The sequence below is a fragment of the Symphalangus syndactylus genome, chromosome 3 (genome assembly GCF_028878055.3).
Source record: "Symphalangus syndactylus isolate Jambi chromosome 3, NHGRI_mSymSyn1-v2.1_pri, whole genome shotgun sequence".
Taxonomy (NCBI): domain Eukaryota; kingdom Metazoa; phylum Chordata; class Mammalia; order Primates; family Hylobatidae; genus Symphalangus; species Symphalangus syndactylus.
In genome coordinates, this window is record NC_072425.2 from 75,251,810 (window position 1) to 75,271,098 (window position 19,289).

Sequence of the window (19,289 nt, forward strand, 5' to 3'; positions counted from 1 at the left end):
ACAACCCAGCTCCTGCTGAAAGCCTCCTCGCCTCCCCACCTATGTTTGCAAAGGGCTCATTTCTGGATTTAAAGAACACAAGCAAACAGTATTATCATATAGTTAACTAGTACATTTTTCCCCTGTTCACAAAAGGTGGCTTTTATTTATGGAATATGCAAATTTTAGTCAGTGCCCTGAGGAGTGTTCAGAAATTCAAGATACATTAAATGATTTATAAGTGACAGCACCCATATTGGAAGAGACATAAACAAGGACACCTTTATAGTATAACTCAGTTACCAGTAAGCCAAATTTCTACCACCACTAAAACACAAGCCCAACTCCTTTGTGTCAATTCATATCATCAAAGACCCTTAATGGAGCCAAGACTCTTTTCTCCTTTTCCAAGTTCATTGTTCATTAATACAAGTCTAAATTCCTAATCTGTCTTGCTTAAATTCTAAATTTATTTTAGTACTTCGAGAATTTAAGTGGTGTTTGGGCATGGTGGCTCATACCTGTAATCCCAACACTTTGGGAGGCTGAGGTGGGAGGATCACTAAAGGAGTTCAAGACCAGGACCAGCCTGGGGGCAGCAAAGCAAGACCCTGACAAAAAAAAAAGGGGGGTGGGGAAGAGAAAGAAAGAGAGAGAGAGAGATAGAGAAGGGAGGGAAGGAGGCAGGAAGGAAGGGAGGGAGGGAGGAAGGAAGGAGAAAAGAAAGGAAAGGAAAAGAAAAGAGGAAGAGGAAGAGGAGGAAGAGGAGGAAGAAGAGGAAAAGGAAGAGTGGATGTAGGGCTGTAAATCGATGCAACTTCTCTAGGAAGCCATTTGGCAGTAAACATAGAGAGCCTTAAAAATGTTCCTATACTTTCACTCAGTAATTCTACTTCGAGAACTTGCCTGCAGAAAAATACTGAAATGCTGATCAATGATATACAAAACTGAATTACATACAAAGAGGTGCATTTCATGTTAAAAAAAAAAAAAGGCAAAAACCTGGAATTAATCAGAACAGCCAACAACAGAATTGTTCACTTATGAAGCAGTCATGGGATATATTGCTCTGTGGTTGTTAATGACGATGTGTGCACCACGCTTTAACTACCTTGCTGCACAGTCGTAACCACCTGAGAAACGTTAGTGATAGAATGATAAACAGAAAAAATAGGAAATAGAACTACAAACACAGTACACCCTCAAGTATCATATGCAGAGACATCCACAAATATGTAATTGGAGAAAATACACCAAAAGTATCTGAGGGATGGGATTATGGGTATAATTTTCTTTTTCACGTTTCCATTTTCCAATGTTTGACAAGGAGATAAGTACTCACTTCCATGATTAGTAACAGAAATAAAAGTTGCATTTAAAAATAGGAAGTAGCATACAAATCCACCACAAAGAAAATTATGGATTGCAATGTATTCCTTTTTATTAAATTATAAAACTGTTGTCAATACATATGCTTTTGGAAATAGTGTTTTCCTCAAGTATCTGCTTTTGTGCAGCACTTGGTTTGAAGCAAACAAAAAATTTCAATACCAACTTCTTGGGCTTCAAGCTGTTGAGCACTTATAGCCAAACTATCAAGTATAGCTATGATATATACAGTCCGAATTTATGGAAAATATTACAAAGACAAATGCCTTGAAAAGATGACACAGTGCAGGGAAAACTACAGCTATTAAGCTGGTATAAAAATTAGTCAAAATGTTTTAGTCCATTATGGCTCTGCCTAAAGCTTCAAAGGAAGAAAATTTAAGACACTTCTCATCCAAGGCACTTAAGAGTTGCAATAAAGTACTTCTTTGAATTTAGTTTCAGCCCAACAGTATTTTTTATTCCTTTTTCACATTCTGACTCACACTGAAACAGTCCTTGAAGGCAGCTATTAATGGGAAAAATAGTTATTGCTTCTTAATATACATATTAAAAGTACACAAACAGAATACAGATTTTGGTCTACTGAAGCAAGTAACAGGATCTGACTGTAGTGTTCTGCTTAATTCTGAGCAAAAAGCCACAGACTCCTCTAACCCAGTCCCACAAACAGAGCCTTCAGTTCTGAATTTGCACCAGCTGTCCCCTGGGTTCTCCATGAGGACACACAAGCTGGAGTCCCACCACGTCTCCATGGTACATTCTAACTGGAGAAGAACCATCCCGGCGGCCTGGCAGGAGCGGCTAGTCTGATGCCATGGCAGGCGGGCCTGGGAGAGTCCGTGCTCAGACATCTATAATTCCGTGTCCCGGTATCGGGCAGACTGGCCATAGTAACCGCGCTTGGAGTGTTCCGACAGCTGCTGGCGGTACTCCTCCTCCTCGGCGTCACTGCCATAACTTCCTCTGGTATCCTGATAAGGTCTGGAAGGAGCTTTCTGTGGCTCGGGGGGTCTGGAACTAACAAAAAAAGGGTGTTAAAGACATTCCAGAGCACCTCCATGTCCTCCAGCTGCCCGGGGAGGCACGGCTCTGAGCACAGTGACTGAGCATCCCGAGCAGATCACTCACCTCTGAGCCACATTCTGCAGAGCCACCAGGGGCATCCCTGGTCCTGCTCCAGGTTCGTAATAGGTCAGATCCAATGCCCACTTGGGCGGTGAGTGAGGAAGCCAGCCAGGTGCTCCCTGACCTAAGAATCTCCCTGTTGGACAGGGGGTGCCCTCCTTACCCCTAAGCTCCCTGGCTAGTCTCACCCAGCAGCGAGAGTTCTCTGCCAGTTTCAGTCCATCATAACCAAGAACTCTTTGTTGCCAGAGGCAACCTGGTTGACTGTGTTACCACTCAACTGGTAAAGAAGAAATTTGTTTCCAGTTTTCTATCGCTGGAAAACTAGACTTCAGCTTCCAGTTGGAAGGGCCACAAGAGGCCAGGTACAGTGCCTCACACCTGTAATCCCAGCACTTTGGGAGGCCGAGGCGGGCGGGGGTCAGGAGTTTGAGACCAGCCTGGCCAACACGGTGAAACCCCGTCTCTATTTAAAATAAAAAAACTAGCTGGATATGGTGGCACACACCTGTAATCCCAGCTACCCAGGAGGCTGAGGCACGAGAATCGCTTGAACCTGGGAGACGGAGGTTGCAGTGAGCTGAGATTGTACCAGTGCACTTCAGCCTGGGCGACAGTCACTCTGTCTCCAAAAAAAAAAAAAAAATGGCCACAAGAAAATGTGACTTTTTTTTTTTCCTATTCTCGGAAGCAGGAAGCAATCCAGTCCAAAACTTCAACAGGAAGACACTGTGAACATTCCTACTGTTTGTGTGGCATTTACCAAGACTGCTCATTTGCTTGTCACGGTCCCTTTAGACTTCAGGGCAGCACGAGTGGTCTGACTTTGCTGGATGATGCAAAGGAATTAAGAAGCTTGGCTGAGAGTCAGCAAACAAGACAAAACAGGTCTAAGCCCTAGGAATTCTGCTCACGTGCTAACCATGTGCAATGTAACATAACCAGGCTCCAATGTGTCAAATGTACCGGCTTGAAACATCAGTGATTACACTTTGTCAGAGTTTTAGCACACAAGCAAACTATGCTTAAATTTTGACTCTGTAATCTTTACAATTAAATTTGATGGAATGAGTAAGGCAAACAGTCGACCAGTGGAAAAAAAAATCCTCCTGTTACTCTGAAATTTGGGTAAAGGAAATTCTTTCTTCAAGTCCCATTCCTTGAGAAGTCCCCGCCTTAGACCTGCACCCACTAGGCAGCCCTTACCTTGTGTGCTGGGGCAGGCCGGGGTCTGGCTTGTGCGTTTTGATTGGAACTGCATAGATATCAGGATGCTTCTGGGCAATTTCAATCTGTGGTAATTAAAAAAGAAAAGAAAAGAGTGAAAGAATGAACCACTGGGCACTCTGCTTGCTGGTTTCCTGCTGGTCCCACCCTTTCCCCATATCCTACTTATTTTCCCAACCCATTTCAAGAAGAGGAAACACAGAAGCGGCTTCCTCATTTCCATGGTCATGTGCGGTACACGTCAGACAGGAAAACCATTTAAAAGGAATGAAACTCTGACATATGCTACAACCTGGATGAACCTTGAGGACATCATGCTAAGGGAAATAAGCCAATCACAAAAAGACAAATAGTGTATGATTCTACTTATAGGAGGTTCCTACACTGTCCAATTCACAAAAAAACAGAAAGTAGAGGGGTGGGTGCCAGGGACTGCGGGGAGAGGAGAGTGGTGAGTTAGTATTTTATGGGTACGGAGTTTCACGTGGGGAGGATAAAAAAGTTTTGGGGATGGATGGTGGTGATGGCTGAACAGCGATGTGAAGGTACTTAATGCTGCTGAACTGAACGTTTTAAAATGGTTGAGGCTGGGTGCAGTGACTCATGACTGTAATCCTAGCACTTTGGGAGGCTGAGGAAGGTGGATTGCTTGAGCCCAGGAGTTCGAGACCAGCCTAGCAACATGACAAAACCCTGTCTCTTCAAAAAATACGAAAAATTAGCTGGGTGCAGTGGCGTGTGCCTGTGGTCACAGCTATTCAGGAGGCTGAGGTGATCAACGCTGAGAGGTCGAGGCTGCTGTGAGCTGTGATCGCACTGCTACACTCCAGCCTGGGTGACAGAGGGAGACCCTGTCTCATAACAGAACAAAACAAAATAAATAAAACAAAAGAAAAAAGTGGTTGAACTGGTAAATTTTATGTTATGTATCTTTTACCACAAGAAACGAAAAATGCTCAGATGTACTGCTGCTGTTGTGCTAGACCTGAAAGAAAACTCCCACATCTACTGGGCAAATATACTCCACAGACCTTTAGTTAAATTCTTCTTTGATGTTGGAAAAGTTCTATGTGCATATGGCATACAAATTCAAACAGCTCAAGAAGTACGATCTATGGGCCTTTCTGTTTTAGCACCCAAAGTTTGCTTGGTTTCTATGGTAAATCTGGGAGCTACACGTTTAAGAGAAAAGAAAAAAAAAATCACATTCTAATTAAAACGACTTCTGAGAGGCACTGATTCTCTCCTCACACTTCCTCATTCCAGAACCCTATACAAAGTTCTGTGTATAAACAGCAGAATCTTCTTCTCCTATATTGTCAAGTTTTCTTCATTGGAAGAACAAGGGACGTGCTGGGAGCTGGCCATCTGAAGTGACATACATAGCACCTGCCTTTGGTGCAGTGCGTGTGAACATCCGTCACGTCTGCGGCAGTGGAAAAGGGGTTGTTCACTGTTATATTGAAATCAAACTTATTTAAAACTCTTATTGATGATGGGTAGCTTAAAAACAATTACCCTTGCATTCTGTGCTTCCTGGAGCTCCTGCATTCTCTGTAATCTGGCCTTGTGATCCATCTTCTCAAATATTTTGACTTTGCCCAGGACTGATTTGGGAGCATTATCTTGCTCCTCACTGCTCTCTCCCACCTCCTCACCCTCTTGAGGAGGGATGGGAGTGGAGGGCTTCAGTATAGACCGCCCAAAGGTAGGTTTTGCTGCAACAGGAGGAGGATAACCTTTGGTAGATGCCCCAGGAGTTTCATTACCAGCAACGGCAGAGGGGTTTGACTTATATTCATAGGATTTGGAGAAGTCATAGGATTCTTCTTTGTTCTGGGGTTTGGCCTGTGGAGAGCAATGACACGTTTTCACCTTGGGCTTTTAAGTTTATTTTCAAATTTATATTAGTGATGTAATACACTCCATTTCCTGATCAGTTTCCAAAGGTGGTCCACAAATACAATTCTGACAAGGAATGTAATACAGCAGGGCAAATAGCCACTGGCCAGGCTTCCTGAGCCCTATCTCCCTTCCTATACTAGTTTATTAGGAATGTCAGGAAGCCAAAAAGGAGTAGGGAAAGTGCTGGGAAGGCTGTGATTGCTGGAGGTAAGATCAGACCTGGAATAATTTTGTTCTAGAGGAGATTAGCATCTTGGAGAATATCTCAGAACAATTCAGGCTTTGGGACTGGAAGAGTGGGCTTCTGAGGTCACTGCTGCACTGAGGGTACATGAGCCGGCCAGTTGAGACCCATGTCCAGCTGAGGAATGAGACTGGGGTGGGGAGCGAGGAGAGCACTGCTTCACGCTAATAGCCACTTTTCCTTCACACTTCCAGTCTTGCTCAGCTTGCAAATTTTTGCTGATGTATTTTATGAGGTCACTTATTATTACTTAGTACCTATCACATTTACTACTTCTGATGGCTCACACAATCAATTATGGCTTTCTTCTCATCTAAATTATTGAGTTAGGCTGGGCGCAGTGGCTCACGCCTGTAATCCCAGCACTGTGGGAGGCCGAAGTGGGTGGATCACCTGAGGCCAGGAGTTTGAGACCAGCCTGGCCAACATGTCGAAACCCCGTCTCTACTAAAAATACAAAAATTAGCTGAATATAGTGGTGCACGCCTCTAAGTCCCAGCTACTCGGGAGGCTGAGGCAGGAGAATCACTTGAACCCAGGAGGTGGAGGTTGCAGTGAGCCGAGATTGCACCACTGCACTCCAGCCTGGGCAACAGAGTGAGACTCTGTCTCAAAAAATAGTAATAATAAATAATAAATTATTGAGTTAAATAGATTTTATTTGGGTATAAGGAAAAACATAGAGTCATAGCTCTGATTCTGACTGGAGGTAAATAATCTTTTGATATAAGCCCTTGTGTCTTTATATTGATTCTGTTCTGGATAATTATTTATTAAACAAATAAGCAGCTCTCTTAATGAGAGGCATTGTAAGCAGTGGTGATGATTATTCTCTTTAGCAAATCACCAGTAAGAATTATCCGGTGCATCTAAATCAGACTGTGGGCAGAAAACTTTAGCTGGACAGCAAAAGAAAAACAGGTTCTGCGATTGGTGATTCTGGGCATACAGTACAGTATTGTTCAATCTTTTTCTTTACAGTCTTTTTTTTTTTCTAACAAAAAAAGTAAATTAAATAAACATTAAGAGTCCTAAAATTATATGCTCTCCTAATATTGCCTTTCCTTCCTTTTTGCCCTTCCCTAATTTGGGAGTTCACCCAACAGGCCAAAAGATAGGCTCTAATAGAGAACACAGTGAGTCCGAACCGTAATTAAACACCATCTCAGTGTGCATGCTCCTCCCTGGCCGTCCAGGAGGCTTCAGAGGCATCTGCTTCCTCTTCCTTCCCATCCTGGGCTTCCCAGCCACGTACCTTGGGCGGCTCTGGCTTGAATGCTGGGGGCGGGCTATTGTCCCTAAGTTGATCGCTGCTAGCAGCCCTCCTCATCTGAGCTCGTGGCTCTGGGCTGGGTTTCCTTATGCTCTACAAGACATAAAGGTTCATTCACAACAAGAACATCCAAGCAGAGAGAACAGAGCACTCGACTGCTTTGGAGGAGTTCTCCAAACTTGAGTAAGTTCAGAAGTTGAGGTTCTGAGCCGGTGCTTCTTTACTGAACAGGCAGAAACCATCACCAAATGCTTCAGACACATTTTTAAAAACTGGCTGCATCCAATGTAGAGTCTCTTCCCTTAAAGTACAATTTTTTAAGAACCCTCCAAAAGTCTAAAATCTCTTGTGTCACTAATATCCATGTCTATAGGCATTTGAGAGTTAATTTACTCTTTACAACTTGTCTAGCATAAACTAATTTGTTGCTGTGGTAACGGTGTATTTTTCTCCCCCTTCAGTTTGTTGTCGTTGGTTTTTTTTTTCTTTTTTTGGTAGTTCTATTTCATAAAGAAAAAAATCATTTACTGGAATGAGCTAAAATGCTAGAGAGAAATCCACAGCAATAATTATCCAAATATATGAACAATCCCATCTTCAAAGATCATTATTCCAACATTCTCTGAGGTGCAACTAATAATTGCTAACTTGGCTGTGACTTTACAGTGCCTGTCAATGTGATTTCAATGATCCCATAAACTAATCACAGTGGATGCACAGTACATGTGATCAGATGAAGGTTTGATCATGAACTCAATTAAAAAACTGAAATATAAGAGAGAAGGAAACTGATGGGGAAACACTCAAGAGCTTTGGCAAGATTAGAAAGGTTAAAGGCAGGATGGGGAAGAAAAGCAAGGACATCTAAGAGTACAGAGAGAAACCTAATCAAAGGTTACAAGTACATACAACAATACTGCATGGGAAGGAATGTTCCGCTGGTAATTTGGACAGCCAGCACATAAAGCCATTCTGTTTATCCATCACACCTGAGGGCATGGGTGTGAGGAGTGCTGACCCCTCAAGCTCTTCTGAAGTCCACCTGCCTGCCCCACTTTCCCACAGACTGCAGCCATGCCAGCGTGGAATCAAAGCGAGAGACTCCCTGGAAGTCATCTGCTCCAACCCTTAGGAATGCCTTCCACAGCACCCTGAACACACAGCTGTCCACGAGAGTGCAAGGAAAACACCAGGCTCTCCTGCTCCTGCCCGTGGCCTGCCTCGCCTCACCTCCTCGTGCTGCACCGGCTCTGAGGAGCGGGTGATGGACGAAACCAGCGGCTCCTCGGCTGGCTCATCCAGCTCATTGTCAGTGTAGGCGCCTCCTTCGCCATCCGTGTCTTCAAAGTCGCTGATGAGGCGGCTGTCGCAACTCAGATAGTCCGCGCCCATGGCGGTTAAGTAGGACATGCGGTCTTCGGGGTCATCATCCATCCCTTCCATCTAGAGGAATTTGTGTTGGAGGGTCAGTGGGGTCTGATGTGGCTCCTGGGAGTGGAGACTCAAGAAAATTCCCAAGGACACAGCCAAGCGACTGAAACCTTGATGTGCTCGCCAGGGAAGGCATCTTTTATTTTTCTCCCTGAAATCACTTGGCTTTGGTACAATGTTGATATTAAGGTCATTTTTGTGCAGGAACTCAAATTAGGGGCCCTGCAGCCTATCTGTGCTACCATCCATCCTCCATACCACGGCTGAGCCACACTTCCTCAGACTGTCTTGCTTTTCTTCTGAATCCAGCTCCTCTGCAGCCTGTTCTCCTGGTACCACTCTCCTAGTAATATCAACACATGTGCACTGCCTTGTGCTACACTCACATCCATGCCTCTATAAGATTCTCAGACCCTCAAAGGCAGAAGCTATGTACTGTTCAACTTGTCCTCCCCAGGGAAGCCTGCATAGAGCCTTCCAAACTGGAAGCACTCCATAGATGCCAGATACTTTCATTACACATCTAGTTTTCAAAGAGCAAAACTTAGTCAATTCTGCAACAAAATAGTCACTGTAAAGTCTCAGAAAACTACCTCAGTTCAGCTGGTGTACAGGATACTAGCACCAAAAGCTTCTAAAATAAAAGGGGCCACAGGTAATAGAATCTCCCTTTTTCCTCCCTGCAGCACAGCCGTGTGTGAGCTATCTCCCCGAGGGAGAAGCGATCCAATTCTAGAGGCCTAGACAAATTCCCTAACGCTCTCATATCACCATTCAAACTCCCAAAACGATGGCACATTCTCAACCAACCTTTTTTTCTAAGTAATTCTGACTCCATTAGCTTTTCTTCTTTTTATTAATGTTCAGCCATATTCTCCAAGTTACTCAACCTCACCTCTCATCTGCACTCTAAGTTTCCCATGTCCTTAGTAAGCTGTGGAGCTCAGCATGAGATCTTGTAAGCTCTGATTAGTGTACTTGGAATGTAACACTAGTTACTACGTTAAAAGTGAAAGGGAAGTGAATGTAGGGCTGCACGTCACATTCTGCTCTTCTTTTAAAAGTCCCTTCATTTTTATTACTTCGTCAGAGAATTTATGAAATTTCAAACTTGATTAGCACACATGTGAGCATCACTTCAAATGGGCATGGCTTGACTACATTCACTGCCCTCTTGAGAAAAGTTTCAGAACAGGGACTCTCACCTCATAGCAGCATATCTATGCCACATACCTTTCCTTCAGAGACCCAAACCGCTTCTCCTTGCTGATGCTGAATAGTGTCCTTTAAGCTGCCAAACCAGCTATCATTGGCTGAATTTAGGTTGATTGTAGCTATAGAAATATAAACAAAAAGGTCTGCATTAATTTCCAGAGGCATGTTTATCAAGGATGCTACTTGACATAACTTATACTCATTTCTGTGATATTTAAGACTTTGGCAGATGCAAGAAAATGTTTGCACATCTTTGAATATTAAAACCCTTTTAATGAATGCAATTAAAACTGTTAATCATGTAGCTGTTTTGAGTTCACATTATAGGTGGATGTGATAAAGCTAAAAATAGATTTTTAGAATGTTTATTTTCAAAAAGGCTAACTTTAAAAAATGTTTTTAAAAAGTGTGTTTTCGGCCAGGTGTGGTGGCTCACGCCTGTAATCTCAGCACTTTGGGAGGCTGAGGTGGACGGATTGCCTGAGGTCAGGAGTTCAAGACCAGCCCCACCACATGGTGAAACCCCATCTCTACAAAAATACAAAAATTAGCCGGGCGTGATGGCGGGTGCCTATAATCCCAGCTACTAGGGAGGCTGAGGCAGGATAATCCCTTGAACTCGGGAGGCGGAGGTTGCAGTGAGCCAATATCGCGCCACTGCACTCCAGCCTAGGTGACAGAGCAAGACTCTTTCTCAAAAAAAAAAAAAAAAAAAAAAAAAATAGTGTGTTTTCAGGAACAAAGAAACATCTAAAACAAACATAGGCAAGCTGCCATGGCTCATGCCTGTAATCCCAGCACTTTGGGAGGCCTAGGTGGGTGGATCACTTGAGGCCAGGAGTTTGAGATCAGCCTGACCAACCCGGTCTCTACTAAAAATATCAAAATTAGCTGGGTGTGGTGATGCACACCTGTGGTTCCAGCTACTCAGGAGGCTGAGGCACGAGAATTGCTTGAACCCAGGAGGTGCAGGTTGCAGTTAGCCGAGATCACACCATTGCACTCCAGCCTGGGTAACAGAGCAAGACTCTAAAGATCATTTATACAGACATGTATATTATAAATAAGAAAAATATACACTAATATACTGTTGGCTACCTCCAATAAAACACTAAAAGTAACACTTAAACATAAAGTTGTCCCTTGGTATCTGTAGAGGATTGGTTCCAGGACACCCCCCACTTGGATACCAAAATCCACAGATGCCAAGTACCTGATACAAAATGACAACAGTATTTGCATATGACTTATGTACATCCTCTTATATACTTTAAATCATCTCTGGATTACTTATAATTCCTAACACAATGTAATGCTATGCAAATCGTTGTTATACTATATTGTTCAGGGAATAATGACAAGAAAAAAAACCTGCACGTTTAGATGTAACCATCCATTTTACCCCTCAAATATTTCCTATACATGGTTAGTGGAATTCATGGATGTGGAAACTACAGATACAGAGAGCTGACTGTATATTACTTTGATAGACTTACACATTTTAGAATATACATATGGATTAAACAAACCCAACCAGTATGTATTCAAAGAATATACACTGTCTTTTTTTTTTTTTTTTTTGAGACGGAGTCTTGCTCTGTCACCCAGGCTGGAGTGCAGTGGCGCGATCTCGGCCCACTGCAGGCTCCGCCCCCCGGGGTTCACGCCATTCTCCTGCCTCAGCCTCCCGCGTAGCTGGGACTACAGGCGCCTGCCACCTCGCCCGGCTAATTTTTTGTATTTTTAGTAGAGACGGGGTTTCACTGTGTTAGCCAGGATGGTCTCGATCTCCTGACCTTGTGATCCGCCCGCCTCGGCCTCCCAAAGTGCTGGGATTACAGGCGTGAGCCACCGCGCCCGGCAGAATATACATTTTCTACTCAGAACAAAGTATATCTTACATAATAGCACTTACTATGCATCAATCTGTTACTTTCCAAGTACCTTACCTGGATTAGCTCATTTCATGATTACACAAACTTTGCAAGGTAGGTATTGCTATGATGCCCATCTTATAGATGAGAAACCAAGGCAGAGTAGCGAAATCAACTAGCCCAAGGCCACACACCAAGCAAGTGTGAAGCTTGGATGCAAGCTCAGAAGATTGCTTTCAGAGCCTATGGCCTCAGCCACCACACTACATGGCCCATCTAAAAAAAAGAAATTTAGAGCACAGATACAAAATACCAACAAAGTATAACATATGCCATTTCTTCAGCAATATGTATCATGGACCTAATGGAGATAAATTAGACAAGGAAGTTGGTCCAAAATAACAAATTAAATTGTACCCCTAAAATTATCAGACTGCAGGTAAATTAGGATTTCTTTTAAACTACATTGCCATGGCCTCTTATTGTACTATCACTTCTAAAGCCAAAAAGAACCATTAAGCAAATTTTGTGAGCAATGGTGCTTCAGGTTTTCCTCCAAGTAACATAGCTTTCTTCTGTTTAAGAAGTTCTAACAGTGACCTTAGAAAATCCTGAACGAGCTTACAGTTTCCTTGGTTATTAATTACTTACAGCATTGAAATAAACTGATCCATTGGACAACCCGAAGAAAATTAACTTTGATTCCACGGACTTCTGTATTCCTATTATGGTACTCTGCAAAGATTACTGTGCTCGTCTCATAGCTAAAATATGATACTTACAAATGGAAGTGAGATTTTGTACCCCAGAGACAAAATGAGTGATTTACACTAAATATATACAAAATGTTAAGCAGTCTTTTAAAGCCTTATGTTGCAGCTGTCTGAGGTAAGTATTCATTATAAAGAAAATCTAAAGTTAAAAGGGCATTTTGTGAGATGCAGGAAATATGTTCTTGCCCCTTGATAGAATACAGAAAATCACAAAACCTCTTACTGAATTCACATTAACAGTCAAGTTTATGAATAAAAATTGAGAGCTTCACAGTAGCTAACTTCCTAAGCTGCATATAAAGGTAACATCCAACTCATGCACTTGACCTCTTTTTAACAGGCAGGTGCACAGACATCAGGCTGCCTTCCTTTGACCCTGCTGAATTAAGTACCTTTAGCTTATTATTGGATTCTCTCATTCCGCTTCTCAGATTCTTTGCCTTAGAGCAATAGTAGTTAATTATCTGTTGCTCCCAACCTCTGGGCTATGCCTATATCCCCTTGGATAGACTTACTCTATCTTTTGAGCTCAAGAAAGTGAAATACTGAAAGGATGCTGACTCAGCCACTGCCTTAGTTGGGAGTACTGAGGTTCTGAGGGCACGTGTGCCCAGCCCTGACATGTATGGTCAGTGCTACTTCCCCCTCCGCAGCCAAGGAGGTTTGGAAGCACTAAGAGCAACAGCAAAAGGTAACATCTAAGACTAGAGGGTTTAGGGAAAGGGAGAAATGGGGAATGACTGCTAATGGGTATGGGGTATCTTTTGGGGATGATAAAAATGTTCTAAGATTGATTGATTGTGATGACAGCTGTACAACTCTGAATATACTAAAACCCACTGAATTGCATACTTTTTTTTTTTTTTTTTTTCCCTGAGACAGGGTCTGTCACCCAGGCTGGAGTGCCGTAGTGCAATCTCGGCTCACTGAAACCTCCAGCTCCCGTGCTCAAGTGATCCTCCCACCTCAGCCTCCAAAGTCGCTGGGACTACCGGCACCCACCACCATGCCCAGCTAATTTTTGTATTTTTAGTAGAGACAGTGTTTCATCATGTTGCCCAGGCTGGTCTCAAACTCCTGAGCTCAAGTGACCTGCCCACCTTGGCCTCCCAATGTGCTGGGATTACAGGCGTGAGCCACCATGCCCGGCTGAACTGTATACTTTCAATAGGTGGATTATATGGTATGTAAGTCAAATCTCAATAAAGCTTTTCATGTAGCTGGGTTAACAGTGGCACACTAGACCCCCCTCTAAATGGGCATGCAACAGCAAAGGTATCCATCTAGGGGCCCAGCATCTTCCTTCTCTTTTCTGTGGTCAACTAACTACTCTATATAATCCTTTGAGAAAGCAGGAATTAAAATTCTACAATTAGCATAAAAGGGTAGCCCCATTTGGGTCTCTAAATCCACAATTCAACTTAAATGATCTTCAAACCATGAACTGAGTGCTTTGAAGACTCCAAGAAAACATGTAATTCAAAGTTTGTTTTTTTAAAAAAAAATTTGTGATATGCAAATGTATTTTATAGTCAATTTTTAAAAACTGGTAGTGGGGGAGGCAAACCTAAAACTTAAACTTATTATGACAAGTCAACTTGCCTTTGGGCAAATCTCAGAATAAAGCTTCTCTTGTTTAACTGAGAAGTACTGTAAGCCTTGTAAGGAGAACCATTTTCATATTGTCATAATTAAATACTTGTGAGGAAGAGGAGCTTTCTTATTACTTTGCAAAAAGGAAAACAAAAGGATATTGAGCCTAAAGAGACTAATGCAACATAAAGCTTGACTTCAAATTACTGTGTACATCAAAGCACTCTATTATTCTCAACTACTAACTCACAAAAATGCCATATACTTAAAATCATTTTAAAAGCCTACAAAATAGGTCAGGCACGGTGGCTCATGCCTGTAATCCCAGCACTTTAGGAGGCCAACACGGGCAGATTGCTTGAGCCCTGGGGTTTGAGACCAGCTTGGGCAACATGGTGAAACCCCGTTGCCAGAAAAAATACAAAAATTAGCCGGGCATGGTGGTGTGTGCCTGTAGTCCCAGCTACTCGGGGGGCTGAGGAGGGAAGGTGCCTTGAGCCCAGGAAGCAGAGGTTGCAGTGAGCCGAGATCGTGCCATTGCACTCTAGCTTGGGCGACAGAGAGAGACTATGTCTCAAAAACAAACAAAAACTATAAAATATTAATTCTGCCTGAAGGTTCTACTGCTCAAATGTAAAGACTAGTGTTTCTGGCCATGGTACACAGCCTCAAGTCAAAACCTGGTCAAGCTAAGTGGGACGAGGGTGAGATGGGGAATAAAAGCAATTAGTGCAGTCATCCACACAGCTGTAGGGAATCAAACTTAGAAGTCTGGAAGAGTACTGTAAAAGACCACTTGCTAGAAAATTGGAGCTTGCTGGTCAAAGTTGCTCGACACCCTACACCATCTATCCTGAAGACTGCACAATTCTACATAACAGATTGGCAATTTCTGGTGAGATAAGATCACTTCAATGTTCTAGATGAAACTCAATGCTTACAGTATATGTTTCCATTCCAATCTCTGACTTGAGTTATTCTAAAACTTTTAACTTCCTGATGAGTTTAGGCAAGAAATGGCTTGGTGTGCCAGGGGCAGTTATAATGTAAGTTACAAACATTTATTCCTTGCCCATGTGCTAGTCCTGATGCTGGCCTCAGGCACGCAACGCTGGGAAATGTTCAGGCTCTGCCTTCAAGGATCTTGAAATCCATATGTGGAGCTAACAGAGGTGTTGCTAACCCCTTCGACACACATGGAACCCTCCAGATCTTCACTCAGACTCAGCCAGCTACCGTGGCCCGTGCTCCCAAGAGCAAATGATGCGGACTCAGGTTAGATCAAGGGAGAGCCCCACAGTCACTGGCTGCCTTCTTCTGCCCTGCTCTCCTCGTCCGGCTGCCTTCAGCCTAGTTCCTCCTCTACAATGCACTGTATTTCCCTTCCCGATTTTCCTACATCCTCACGTGAACCCCAAATTTAACTCTCTGAAGGAAGATGCTCGCTATTCAGTGTACTCAGACAAAGGCGGGGGGAAAATAAAGTGCGGATAGTCTTAACTTCATTTATAATCACTTCAGCCTCAGTTTTTTAATCTGTCAAAAGGAAGAGCTGCATTACGTGACCCCTTTTGGGATTAGAATATGTCTGTGCTGTAACATATGTACAATATTGGACAGTTAGGGACACCATAGTTTAGTCTGGGCTCAGCCATACACCAGAACTGTGATTATGCAAAAGTGCTGGCCTTTCTTATGGCCTAATAAGACAGCATACATGGAAGGCTGTACTACTCTTCACTGTTGCTATAATAGTAATAATCATAATAATTACAATACTAGTAGTAAAAAGGACAGAAATGATATTCATAAATATACCAAGAGTATGAGTACTTAAGACTACATTCACAGAAATCTAGTTTATGATGGACCACTTCCTCCTCTGCATTTGGTTAAACTATCTCTCATTTGGCCACAGTGGTAAGTAGCGCACCTCTCTTTAACAAGAAAAACCAAGTTACACTAAAACAAGCATCTAATGTGAACACAATCACTCACCCCCTTCCTCTCTAGTATCAGAGATACGCTAAAAATGACATGGGTGGATGATGATGGGCAATGAACTCAATGAGCTATCCTCATCCTGAGGATATCATATCCTTGCAGTCTCCTCGTGTTGCCCCGACAAAATAATGCCCTGCATGACCACAAAATTTATGTAACCCTTTAAAACTCTTAATAATCCCATATGCACAGAATTAATCATTTATATAGACAGTGTATATATTGTTACTAAAATATGTCATGTTCTTAGACCATTTTACTTTCATGAGTAATAGCAATGGCTCTTCATTTCATGGACTTAAAAATATACTCTATTAGGTAAATCTTTAAATATGTACAAAAGTACACATAGCAGTTTAATGAACTCCCATGTACACATCAACCAGTTCAACAACTAACAACTAGCAAGTCTTGGCCAGTCTTGTCCTTGTCTATAATCCCATCTACTCCCCTCACTGCAGACTATTTAGGCAAATTTTCAACATTATATTAGGTCAACCATAAATATTTTATTTAGTATGCATTCCTAAAAAAACTGTTTTAAAAAAATCACAATATTATTATTATTATTACTAACAAAGAGAAGTAATAAATCTTTTTTTTTTTTTTTTTTTTTTTTTTGAGACAGAGTCTCGCTCTGTCACCCAGGCTGGAGTGCAGTGGCGCAATCTTGGCTCACTCAAGCTCCGCCTCCCGGGTTCACGCCATTCTCCTGCCTCAGCCTCCCGAGTAGCTGGGACTACAGGCGCCCGCCACCACACCCGGCTAATTTTTTGTATTTTTAGTAGAGACAGGGTTTCACCGTGGTCTCGATCTCCTGACCTCGTGATCCACCCGCCTCGGCCTCCCAAAGCGCTGGGATTACAAGCGTGAGCCACTGCGCCCGGCCGTGAAGTAATAAATTTTTAAATCATCCAGTATTCAGAGTGTCCAAGTTTCTAGATTTTTTTTTTTTTTTTTTTTTTTTGAAGAGACAGGGTCTCACTCAGTTACCAGGCAGGAGTGCAGCAGTGCCATCATAGCTCACTGCAGCTTTGAACTCCTGGCTCAAGCGATCCTCCAACCTCAGCCATAGGCATGCACCACCATGCTCGGCCTTTTAGTAGAGACGGGATCTCACCATGTTGCTCAGGCTGCTCTCCAACTCCTGGGCTCAAGTGATCCTCCTGCCTTGGCCTCCCAAAGTGGGAGGATTACAAGTGTTATCCACCATGCTGGACAGGAATATTTTTAAATAATGAAACCAAGTTCCTCTCACTTTGTAAGTTAATGCATGTATTGATGGTGAGTAGAGAACAATGACACAATCTCTAGAGAGACGTAGGTGTTTGGCCTGGCTCAATCACTAGCCTTATAGTCTCACAGGAAAATATGAACTTCATCAAAATGGCTAATTATTACATCATGGATCTTTATGATCATTTTCAAATAGACAAAATTACAAAGTTCAATATATAAATGCCATTGGCCTAATATCCCATTTTATAGGATTAACTATTTTTCAAGGAGACATGAACATGATTTCAAATTCTCCATTCAGATTAATTATTTCTTCTATTCTTCAATTCTCTATTTCTCATTTTTTAGCAAAGGGACTACATTTACATTTCACTTACCAGTAAAAAGGTGTGCACACGTTTTTTTAAGCTTGTTGGCTTGATCAAATAACTTTCGAGAACTTTTGTTGGACGTTGGATTTAACCTTTGTCTCATGGTTTTGACACCTTGTCTGGAGTCTGGGTTGAAAAAAATCACAATTGGGAACCACTGGGTGTAATTCAACAGGTCCACGGCTTTCGGAGTCACATCCAGTAGTGCATGCTTATCCTGTTACAAAAGGGGAAAAGTTATAGAAATGGATATATAAAGTAATATAGCATCAAATACTTTAATAAGTAAAGGCTGTATGAGATATATCTTGTTTGTTTATTTACTTATTTGAGATAGATTCTTGCTCTGTTGCCCAGGCTGGAGTGCAGTGGCACAATCTTGGCTCACTGTGACCTCCGCCTCCCGGGTTCAAGCAATTATCTTGTCTCAGCCTCCTGAGTAGCTGGGATTACAGGCCATGGCCAGCTAATTTTTGCATTTTTAGTAGAGATGGGGTTTCACCAAGTTGGCCAGACTGGTCTCAAACTCCTGACTTCAGGTGATCCGCCCGCCTCTGCCTCCCAAAGTGCTGGGATTACACACATGAGCCACCGCGCCCAGCCTATCTTGTAAATTTAAATCAAGAAGCAGAACACATTTCCTTCTACACAATGCCCACTTCAATATTACCAATGTGTTAGAACTTCTGATAAAACGAATTAACACATTATTTGGTATAATGCTGGGAACTCTGAAAAAAAAAAAAAAAAAAAAAAAAAAAAAACCAGTATGTTACTGCCAGAGAACAGTGACTGGTTTCCACACAGTGAAATGGTTTGCATTTACATTAATTTTTTTTTTTTTTTTTTGAGATGGAGTTTCACTCTTGTCATCCAGGCTGGGGTGCAATGGTGCAATCTCTGCTCACTGCAAACTCCGCCTCCTGAGTTCAAGCGATTCTCCTGCCTCAGCCTCCTGAGTAGCTGGGACTACAGGCACCTGCCACTGTGCCCGGCTAATTTTTTATATTTTTAGTAGAGACAGGGTTTCACCATGTTGGCCAGGCTGGTCTTGAACTCCTGACCTCAGGTGATCCACCCGCCTCAACCTCTCAAAGTGTTGGGATTACAGGTGTGAGCCACTGTGCCCGGCCAATTTTTTATTATTAACATTTAATGATTAAAGTACAGATACTATCCTAAAAGTCACTGCAGTAAACCATAATCTAATTCTTTCTGAAAACATGGTCTGTGGATGAATTTTCTCACCTGTTCAATAATTTGCCTCACGGTATTTAACCGGACCACTCCAGTGGATTTCTCACATCCTGCATCTTTTGGTTCCGTTTCTGCAAAAGCAAAAACAGGGAGCTAAATAATTGTTTAGAAAACGATGACAACCAAATACTCCCACCTAGCATCAGCAATGATGGCACACCTGACATTATGTGTCTCCTAACAAGATTCAGTGGGAAGGACCCACACAACCTGGTTAGTGGAAATCTAATCGTGAAGAAATGGTTAGGCCAGTCCAACAGGAAGCATTCTAGGAGACAACTAGCTTGGATTCTTCAAAATATCAGTGTAACAAAATTATTTAGAAAAAAGAGGGGACTGGAAAGACATAAAAATCACAAAAAGACATAAAAATCAAATGTCATGAAT

At 42.5% G+C, this 19,289-nt stretch overlaps 1 protein-coding gene across 12 annotated transcripts in view; it reads right to left on the minus strand.

Moving 5' to 3' along the window:
- Window positions 1-1,395: 1,395 nt before the first annotated feature.
- Window positions 1,396-19,289, minus strand: part of TJP2 (tight junction protein 2) — a 129,986-nt gene continuing 112,092 nt past the window's right edge. For 6 of the 12 annotated variants that reach the window (XM_055272345.2, XM_055272343.2, XM_055272335.2 and 3 more), the window contains 8 exons: window positions 18,894-18,973; window positions 17,652-17,862; window positions 9,810-9,910; window positions 8,376-8,588; window positions 7,128-7,238; window positions 5,242-5,571; window positions 3,703-3,788; window positions 1,396-2,388 (listed from right to left, as the gene is read on the minus strand). In XM_055272345.2, coding sequence (XP_055128320.1) covers window positions 2,223-2,388; window positions 3,703-3,788; window positions 5,242-5,571; window positions 7,128-7,238; window positions 8,376-8,588; window positions 9,810-9,910; window positions 17,652-17,862; window positions 18,894-18,973 — 1,298 coding nt within the window. In that variant the 3' untranslated portion in view covers window positions 1,396-2,222. The remainder of the gene's footprint in view (window positions 2,389-3,702; window positions 3,789-5,241; window positions 5,572-7,127; window positions 7,239-8,375; window positions 8,589-9,809; window positions 9,911-17,651; window positions 17,863-18,893; window positions 18,974-19,289) is intronic. The other 6 variants (XM_055272346.1, XM_055272342.1, XM_055272341.2 and 3 more) reach the window with 3 other exon arrangements.